At 34.8% G+C, this 10,706-nt stretch overlaps 1 protein-coding gene across 1 annotated transcript; it reads right to left on the reverse strand.

Annotated features, from left to right (window-relative positions):
* Positions 1-4,460: 4,460 nt before the first annotated feature.
* LOC128667186 (gastrula zinc finger protein XlCGF57.1-like) lies at positions 4,461-9,799 on the reverse strand. Its single transcript, XM_053722115.1, has 4 exons — positions 9,318-9,799; positions 8,528-8,638; positions 7,079-7,186; positions 4,461-6,500 (listed from the first exon to the last, which is right to left on the reverse strand). The coding sequence occupies exons 1-4, from the start codon at positions 9,487-9,489 to the stop codon at positions 5,092-5,094; spliced, it is 1,800 nt and encodes a 599-aa protein (XP_053578090.1). The 5' UTR covers positions 9,490-9,799; the 3' UTR covers positions 4,461-5,091.
* Between the last annotated feature and the right edge of the window lie 907 nt (positions 9,800-10,706).

The following is a 10,706-nucleotide window of genomic DNA, read 5'->3' on the forward strand; positions in this document are numbered from 1 at the left end:
GAGGGGTCCACGGCTCCCGCCCGTAACTCCGGTGGGCGTACCTAAATTTAATTTATCTTCTGGCACCATTTATACCGTGATATTTCTCCTACTGTTCCTTGTTTCCTCTGCAGAATTACTGGGGGATGAGGGGAGTGGGGAAGGTATTTAAGCCTTTGGTCAGGGGTGTCTGCCTCCTCGTGGTGGCCAGGTTATTTATTCCCAAAAGTAATGAATGAAGCCATGGACTCTCCTCCCCACTATGGAAATAAAATTTTCAGGTAAGCATAATTTATGTTTTTAATTATATTTAGTTGTGGCATAATTAACTCTGATATTTGGTGTATTAAAGGGATATTCTTCTAATGCTTCTAATAAAAGCTACAGCTGTTTCAAAAGTGTATTTAAGTATGCACCGTGCACCAGCATTTTAAACACAGCACTTGCTCAGAGAGCTTAAGGTGCTTGTACCATCTGGTAATTACTCAATTTGTTAATTGCTGACTTGATACAAGCCCCACTGATTATCTGAGCAGCTGCAGTATTTAAAATGTGGGTGCAGTGACAATATCTAGCTATGCGTCACATGCACGTGCAGAGACAAATGCTAACACTAAAACAGTCATAGCTTTTACTAGAAGCATGTTTGCAAATACATGTATATTGCAAATATGTTTCTATTCAAAGATGTAATAAATCTATGTGCATTTAAATTTTGACTGGAATGTCCCTTTAAGGCCTGTGGGTTCTGGCTATCTGTGTTTGGTCCTTGTATTTCTATACTCTGTTCAAGATCGGCACCTTTTACTTTCTTGTCCCTTTGTTTAGCAGGCATTGCTGTTGATTTGTTTTTGTTGTGAGTGACTAATCTATCCATAAATATGTAGTGTGTGTGTGGATAAATGGGTGAAAAGTGTTGTGTCAAGAGTACAAATAAGTGTCAAGAATCAGATATTTCTGAATAGTCAAGTGAAATAACTGTGTATAGAGAGTGTATTAATCTGAGTGTGTGATGTGAAGAAAAAGAAAAGAAGTGACAAAAGGCGTGCTTAATTGTGTTTTGGGAATAAAAAGGAGCTAGAGTTAGCTCTAAAAATGATTGATTTAAGACGCCAGTCTTATATCAAAGGATAGGAATTGCTGTTACCAGATCTGAATCATGTAAATTTACTCTAATTAATCCCAGTGATGCAAGCCAACATCCTCAACCTATCTGTGGAGAACATGTGGGTACAATGTGTCCAATTTACGTATCCACTTGGCTTCTATCTCTAGTAAAAGTTTGTCTATTCCCATCTCAATGTAAGGGAGGGACTCCATCTACAACCTGGAAACATGTTGGTCGGTCTCACCCACATAAACCAACCCCCAGGGGCACTCTATTGCATAAATTACAAACTGAGAGTCACACATAAAGCAATCAATCTTAAAGCTTTGTCCTGAACAGGAGTGTGTAACAGTATCACCCTGTTGGATGGAGTTACACCTACCACAGTTATAATACAGGAATGTGCATTTTGATTTTATCTCAGGGATCTTTTTTACTAGACTCCAGATCTGCTCTTATTAAATTATTCTTGAGATTATGTTTTTCAACATAGACTATTAAGAGAACAAAGGAAATTAGATAATGGAAGGAAATTAGAAAGTTGTTCAAAATGAAGGAAACATTAGGGATTTTATGTTTTTTTAAAAGAATACATCTCCTGGGAGAGTAGTAGGTAAATGCTAGAGCACGTGAAACGTAAATCATTTGAGATCTAACTTCTCTGAGTGGAAGTGAAACACACAATTTTCAAAAGTAAAAAATATGAAGCAAAAGCAAACATATATTGTTTTATTTCAAGTAAAAATGTTACGGGGGAATTACATTTTGAGTTTAAAAGAATATGACCCAAATTCATTCTCTTGGTATCTTTATATGAAAAAGTAGTAATGTAAGCTTAGGAGCCAGCCCATTTTTGGTTCAGAATCCTGGGTAGCGCTTGCTGATTGGTGGCTAACTCACAGCAGTCAATTAATGTTCCCGCAGTTATCCCTTCTGCAAAGGATATCAAGAGAACAAAGCAAATCTGATAATACAAATAATATGGAAAGTTGTTTAACACGGAATGCTCTACATGAATCTTAAAAGTTTAAATTTACATTACTTTCCTTTTAAAGGGATATGTCGAAATTGAAATGTGCACTTTTCAATAAAGATCACCAAAAGGTTAGAAAAACAGCACACCTTCTCTGTTTGTAGTGGGGCACTGAATAAATGACTTGCCAGGTCCCAATCAATCCAAATATAAAGAATATTCCAGCCTCCAATTTCTTTAAAAGACCTTTATTTCATATAGGGTCCTGAGTAGAAATTACGTTTTAAGCCTCAACAGGCTCTTAATCATGTATAATTGAATACACACAGGTACATGTCTTTATATACCCTCACCTGTTTATTCAACATCCTGTGTTAAGCTGGTTGCACAACAGTGCCATCTTGTGGATACAAAATTTAATGTAGCACAAAGTAATCACAGGATGTGCACAAACATACAACAAAACATTTACTTAAAAACACATACATCTATGTACAAAATGTAAAAGAGGTACATAACACAACTTTTTAGAAAAAATGTGTGGTTCAACTCATGTTTTTTTCATATTATTCAAAATATATACATAATTCTTTTCTCAATAATCATTCAGAAAAAAAAGACTCAAATCAAAATCCTTGTTCATGCCTTTTGGTCTCATTGATTCCAATTTATATACCCAAAACATTTCCCTCATCTTTAACAAATGTTCTCTATCTCCACCCCTTCTAAGCCTATCTACCTGTTCTAAAATTTGAAACCTAAGTTGGCTAATATTATGACCCATAGAGAGGAAGTGAGAAGCTACTGGAGCTTCTTTATTTTTACATCTAATGTTAGATTTGTGCTCAGTTATCCTCTCTACAGGTCTCGCCAATATAAATTTGGCCACATGGGCATTTAATAAGGTAGACACAGTATGTGGCTCTACAGGTTAAATATTTGGGATGACAAAAACTATCTCCCTTGATCATGGAACTGCAGTTGCTGCAATTCAGGCATGGGTAGCAGCCTAGATTCTTAGGCCCAATAGTTCTCTGGCGTTCTTGTTTATGGCTACCAATGTCTGAATGCACCAATATATCTCTAATGCTCCTATTCTTTTTATAAGCCACTCTAGAGAGAATCCAATTAAATTTTGTACATAGATGTATGTGTTTTTAAGTAAATGTTTTGTTGTATGTTTGTGCACATCCTGTGATAACTTTGTGCTACATTACATTTTATAGCCACAAGATGGCACTGTTGTGCAACCAGCTTAACACAGGATGTTGAATAAACAGGTGAGGGTATATAAAGACATGTACCTGTGTGTATTCACTTTTCAATAAAAGCAGTTTTGCAATATACTACCATTAACACAAACGCTTCTAGTAAAAGTTTCAGCGGCATACTTACATATGTTATGTGTGACAAGAGCATCTGGATACAAACACTATGCCTGCTCAGATAGTGGTTTCATTGTTTTAATAAAAAAATCACTAAGCAGTGGTGTATACGTACTAGAAAGCATTGTAATGTGTACTAATCATTTTAACTGGATTTTACCATTTATTTATTTAAATTCAGTTATGCAATTTCCATTACTTCATGTCACAGCCCTATAAAAAGGCTGGTGCATCTGCAGGAAGGGTTTATCTAGTTTGATGTCATAAAACTTTTACTGTAACATGAGCTGGTTTACTTTTAAGTAAGTACTAGAAAAACAGGAATTTGCCCATACTAAGAAGAGGTAGAATGCAACCTAAGTTGCCAACATGTTTGCTCCTCTATCTAGCTGCAGGCCTGACTACAGTGAGAATTTCTAAGTGCTTATTTTTTCAAGAAACAAGTAAGTTGTTAGCGGTTTTGTTTTTTTACACAATTTATTTTTTATGTTTACTTTGATACAGCATATTTTTCTTTACTAAAGGAACACTCTGCCGGTCCCATGTTCCCTAGAGATGGCAAAAAGCAAATTCCGCAACCCCGATTTTCAAAATAGTGTAAATCAACTAACTGATTTAGGCAACATGCTGCATTTTGAAAACCTAGGTTACAAACTTTGCTTTTTGGCCTCTGTAGGAAATCACATTTATTTATTTAAGAAGCAAATGTTCCTTTAAAAATAACAGTGATGCCTACCCTACCAAATATCATGTAGAATATAAGAGGTTGGTAGAAGAGGGTAATCAGATCTGTGTGGTCCTGAACATGAGCTAAGATCTAGCAGGAAGTATGGTACCAGGCATAGCCAGGTGCAACAAGATGTCACCATCGCCTGCGAGTGCTGAAAAGGATCAAGCAGAAGGTTCTCTGGCAATCTTTAGTGCCGTAATGCAGAGCATAGCACCAGGAACCTTCGGCTGTCACACACACTAAAACATCTCATTTAAACAAAGGATACAAGCAGAACAGAACAGATATTCTGGAACATTATTTATTCAGGAATAGACAGAGGTATATATAGTATTTCTTCTCCCTATCTGAAGCCAAGACATGTAACCCTAACCCACAGTAATGACAAGCAGCCTGGAAATCAGCAAACCAATATGACAGGACAAAAAACTGGATACCCGATTGGCCAAGACAGTGACACCTGCCAATGGTATTCCAAATTCACTTTGTGAAGTTATATAAATACTGCATATATTCTCTTTATCTCTCTTTATTACGCATTCACCAGTTTTGCATAACCAACACAGTTATATTAATATACTTTTTACCTCTGATTACCTTGTATCTAAGCATCTTGTGACAGCCCTCTGATCACATGACTTTTTGTTTATTATCTATTGACTTGCATTAAGTACTGTGTTGTGCTGACTCTTAAATATCTCCTCGGGCGTGAACACAATGTCATTTATATGGCCCACATGAACTAGCAGTCTCCTGTTGTGAAAAGCAAATAAAAACACTGTCTATACTGGCTTAAAAACAGGCAGAAATTTAGAGGTTTAAATGTTATAAAGTATATTAATATAACAATGTTAGTTGTGCAAAGCTGGGGAATGGGCAGTAAAGGCGTTATCTATCTTTTTATACAATAACAATTTTAGTTTATACTGTCTCTTTTAGATTCACCATTGATGGAGGGGAAACTGCTATCTTCTTTCATGTATTCTCTGATGTTCACTTCCTTTTGTTTCCCATTGAAAACATTTTCTCCATTCAAATCCTGAGAATTGTTTATTTCCTTATGAACCCTTTGATGCCTAACGAGACTTGATTCCCAAGAAAAACATTTTGCACATTCAGAACATGAAAACGATCTCTCTCTTGTATGAATTTTCTGATGATTAAAAAGACTTGATTTCCAATTAAAAGATTTGCCACACTCAGAACATGAAAATACTTGTCCTCTCTCATGAATTTTCTGATGCTTAATTAAATGTGCTTCCCAGGTAAAACATTTCCCACATTTGGAACATGAAAAATCTTTTCCTTCTGCATGAATCGTCTCATGACTAATAAGACTTGATTTCCAAAGAAAACTTTTGCCACATACTGAACATGAAAATGCTTTCTCCCCAGTATGAATTATCTGATGAGTAACGAGATGTGATTTCTGGTTAAAACATTTCCCACACTCAGTACAAGAAAATGCCTTTTCTCCAGTATGAATTTTATGATGAGTAATAAGATGTGATTTCCGAGTAAAAGACTTCCCACATTCAGAACAAGAATAGATTTTCTCTCCTGTATGAATAGTCTGATGCGTAATTAGATGGGATTTACGGGTAAAACGTTTCCCACATTCAGAACATGAAAATGCTTTATCCCCTGTATGATATTTTTGATGGTCAATAAGAGTAGCTTTCCTATTAAAACATTTCCCACAGTCTGAACAGGAAAATGCCTTTTCTCCTGAATGAGTTATCTGATGACTGATAAGATTTGATTTTCGGTTAAAACACTTTCCACATTCGGAACATGAAAATACTTTTTCTCCAGGAGAAATTTGCCATGGTTTAATTTGACTTGATTGCTGGATTACAAAATCCCCAAATTCAGAAGATGAAAATGCTTTCTCTCTAGTATGATTTTTCTGATGAGCAATAAGAGTTGATTTCCGGTTAAAACTTTTACCACATTCAGAACATGAAAACGCTTTCTCTCCTGTATGAGTTATATGATGAGCAATAAGATTTGATTTACGGGCAAAACATTTTCCACAATCAGAGCATGAATATTCTTTTTCTCCTGTATGAATTTTCTGATGAATATTAAGATTTGATTTGCGGGTAAAACTTTTTCCACACTCGGTACATGGAAATACTTTATCGCCTGTTTGAGCTTGCCATGATTTACAATAACTTGATTGCTGGATAAAAAAATCCCCCGATTCAGAAGTTTGAAATAACGTATTTCTCAAATGGTTTATTTGATCTTGAAAAGTAGTGACAGAAGAATGTGCTCCCTGGCTTTCCTTAGAAATATCCTGTTTCATGGATATGTCTTTTTCTGTTGAAAATAAAATACAATGTTAGTACAGTTATTTATCAACCTAAAATTAGGCAATTGAGAAATTTTAAACCAAAGTCTCTAATTTGGATAGGTTCAATAAAATATAAATAAGAAATATAAAAGAGCTAATAAGTCAATGCCACTTTTATGCACGTCAGACGTTCTCTCTCTCCCTGTCACTTACCGTTAAGGGAAATTTAAATTGGTTTATTTGAATGATTATCTGTTGTTCGCACAAAACCTTCATACCTTTTTAATATAACTATTGTGTCTTCCACTGACAGTATGGAGAGTGGTCTGTCCCTTATTGGCTGTATATGAGTAATAACAGTCATGAAAAAGATTAATTTTTCTAGGATCTTTTTTAATATGTGAATAGACGATAATGGGTAATCCAAGGTAATTTAAAACTGAATCACTCTGTATCGGTGCTTTGATTTTTGGTTATAATAGAGAATGTAACCTTGCAAAGGAATTTTAGATGGAAATATAAATTATGTATTAACTCCAACCTTGTTTTGGACTGCTGCATGCAGAAATAGTGCGAACGTGTTATTTAGTGTTTCATTACACACCTTTAGTTTTTGTGTGAAGTTCCTCTGTAGGGGTCTGCTGGACACCCCTCACATACGGCTCTCCCTGATCAAGCTTTGTAACAAGCGAAGGTTTCACGGGAACATATCCTGTATAGACAGAATTCAGTGGTTATGTGAGAAAGGAACCAGAAGGTGGCACCAAACATGAATTACCTTCAGTAGGTTAATGGACCATTAGTAGAATTGTATAATGATTAAATGCATAATAAAAAGACAATGCAAAAGCTTACATTGATTTTAAAACAAGCAGATTTATTTTTGAAGAATTTCAATGTTTCCATTAATTTCCTGTTCCTGTATCATCATCAGCCAATCCCAGCCACATATGTATATGAGCTGCTACGCTCTTTTTTTAAGATAAAAGGATTCTGTCAGACTCCAACAACTAAACAAATAACTTCTCAAGTGTGATAAATAAAAAACATAAGTCAAAATCATGAATCATACAATTTATTCCTGCAATGTATTGAAAGCAGGAACATCTTAAATACTTATATACTTTTTCTTATGGCCATCAACCCTATATGAACAGGTGTAAGGTAATAATGCTACTGAATGACCGGACAAGCTGCTATAGTGGGTAATTTCGAGTTGATCTACTCCTGTAATGCAGTAGCGTTATTAGCTGCTAGCTAGAGTGTAGCTTGTTCAGCCCCAATCTATTAAACTCCTGAGCAGTTTAAATGTATATAAGTATTTAAGATGATTCTGCTTTCAATACATTGCAGGAATATATAGTATGATTCATGATTTTGACTTTTTTTTTTAACGGTATGGGTCTCATGTCTTATTGTATGACACACTTGATATTTGTTACACTGTGTGCACTTTTGATTATATGATCACAGCTGCTGCATAGATGTTTATGTATCAATGATACTGTCACAATGTTTATGTTCACACATATTGCAGATCACATGATCTAATCACACTGAGGGTAATTGTTGCAATTGTGGACACTTTTGACTCCTGCCTGTGGATTGGCAGTGCAGGATATGGGGGAGGGTTTACCAGACCTTTATAGATACATGTTTGTTCACTTGCTGTTTGTCTGAGAAACGGGTGAAGACCCCGGAAACGTTTACATGCAATAAATCACATTTACTTAAATCCAGAGAGTGCATTTGCCTGTATATTGGCTTGTATTCATTGTTGCTGCACCCTGGTACTAAGGAACTGAGTTTGTGAGAGTGCAATTTGCTGGAGATATATATATATATATATATATATATACATACATATACACATATACACATATACACACACATAAATAGTGGCCCTGCTCACAGTGTCTACTTGCAAGTAGTGACTAATCATTTATAAAAAAAATTAAATGGTTTAATATGACAAATAAGGAATGTAAGTGATTTTAAGACAATTGGCGGATAACATTGTATTTACTATTTAATATTATTTACTATTTAATACCTTCAGTGTTTATATGAAGTTCCTCTGGAGGTATCTGCAGGACACCACACACAAACGGCTCCTCAGATCGCTCAATCTTTGTAACAAGTGAAGGTTTCACAAGAACATATCCTGTATAAACAGATTATAATTGGTTAAATGAATAGTGCCAACACCGAGACTTAATTACCTGTAGCAGGTTAATGTGTGTGTTTGTATATAGACACACACACAAATAGACCAGTCCTCCAAAACAGGCCCAAGACCTAACCCCTGAGGAACATTACTAATCTGACATGTATCATTAAAGGGTGTATCATTTAATCACAGGTACAATTATTTAGGAGTCTTGAGCATGAGATTTTTCTCATTTCCTGTAGATTAAAGGGACAGTAAAGTCCAATATTAAACTTTCATAATTCAGATAGAGCATGTGATTTAAAAAAAAAAATCCAATTTATTTATATTATCAAATTTGCTTTGTTCTCTTCATGTTCTTTTTTGAAGAGTAAAGCTAGGTAGGCTGATAGGATCTCAGGGGTGTGCACGTGTCTTAAGCAATCTATGGCAGCAGTGTTTGTATCCATGTATAACATTACTATAAACAATGTTGCAAACACTACTGCCAGATCGCTAAAGACACGTGCACGCTCCTGAGCTCACCTAAAATTACACTTTAACAAAGGATATCAAGTGAACTAAGCAAAATTAATAACAGAAGTAAATTTGAAAGTTGTTTGAAACTTCATGCTCCATCCAATCCATTGAAGTTTGATTTTGACTTTACTGTCCCTTTAAAATAAAATCTTACCAAGTGACCTGAGGGTCCGGTAATTCTCCATCATCAAATCCTTATAAAGCTTTTTTTGTTCTTCAGTTAAATAGCCCCACTCCTCCTCAGAGAAATAAACTGCAACTTCGTCAAACTCCATTTGCTCCTTAAACAAAGAAATAAAATCTGTCAGTGAACAAGCTCCACCCATGAGGTCTGTGTGCTCAGTACTCCCCCTGAGGATGTGCTGTGTGTGTTGTATAAAGGCCGCTCAGCACCAGACGTCACACACAGCAGCAGATAAGAGCAGTGACAATGTGACAAATGGCTCTCACCTACACAATCAGCATCTAGATATCTGAAGTGCAGCTCTTCTCATTTAGCTTCCTGTTGGTCCAAAGTGAATTAGCCCAATACCCCAGTAATTGGTTCTGCTATTTTTACTAGAAGAATAATGACGTGTATGTAGAACAACTGTTTCACTGCATTTATAGACCCTGCAGTTTATACAGATTTTATAGTGTTATTAGTAAGACATAATTATCTACCCACTTGAATGATTTTTACAGCACATCATATATATTGTGTTTGTATGATTCAGTAAGGACAGTGATGAAGGAAGGGATGGTTAGATTCACTATGAATACAGATGTGTACACCCAGAATCTGCAGGATATATAGATAGATATATAGATAGATCCATGCCCTGGGTAGCATGCCTTAAAGGGACAGTCTAGTCAAAATGATGCACTCTATACACAGTGTATGTATACACTAACACTGCATGAGATATGAATATAACTGCACCTTATTTATTATTAGATATACACACACACTAAACATATATACACACACTATAGATATACACACGCTATAGATATATGCACACACATTATACACATATTATACATACAGTATATACACACACTATACATACACACTATACATATATACACAAACTATACATAAACGCACTATACACAAACACACATTATACATATATACACACACTATATATATATATATATATATATATATATATATATATATATACACACACACTATACATATATACACACACTATACATATACACACTATACACATGTACATACACATACACACTATACATATATACACACATACTATGCATATATACACACACACTATACATATATACACACACAATACACATATACAGACACAATACATATATACACACACACATATATATATATATATATATATACACAGAATATATATATATATATATATATATATATAAACACACTATACAGATACACATACACACTATGCATATATATATATATATATATATATATATATATATATATATATATATATATATATATATACACACACATTTTACACATACACTATAAATATATACAGGCACTATAGATATACAC

The sequence above is a fragment of the Bombina bombina genome, chromosome 7, assembly GCF_027579735.1.
Source record: "Bombina bombina isolate aBomBom1 chromosome 7, aBomBom1.pri, whole genome shotgun sequence".
In the NCBI taxonomy this organism is placed as follows: Eukaryota; Metazoa; Chordata; class Amphibia; order Anura; family Bombinatoridae; genus Bombina; species Bombina bombina.

Bases quoted from the DNA above. Each gene is read 5' to 3' on its own strand.
- LOC128667186 (XM_053722115.1), bottom strand. From the start codon at position 9,489: ATGGGTGGAGCTTGTTCACTGACAGATTTTATTTCTTTGTTTAAGGAG. The intron at 8,639-9,317 runs GTAAGATTTTAT...CTGTTTATACAG, and splicing joins CCGGACCCTCAGGTCACTTG to GATATGTTCTTGTGAAACCT. The intron at 6,501-7,078 runs GTGTGTAATGAA...TATTTTCAACAG, and splicing joins ACTTCACACAAAAACTAAAG to AAAAAGACATATCCATGAAA.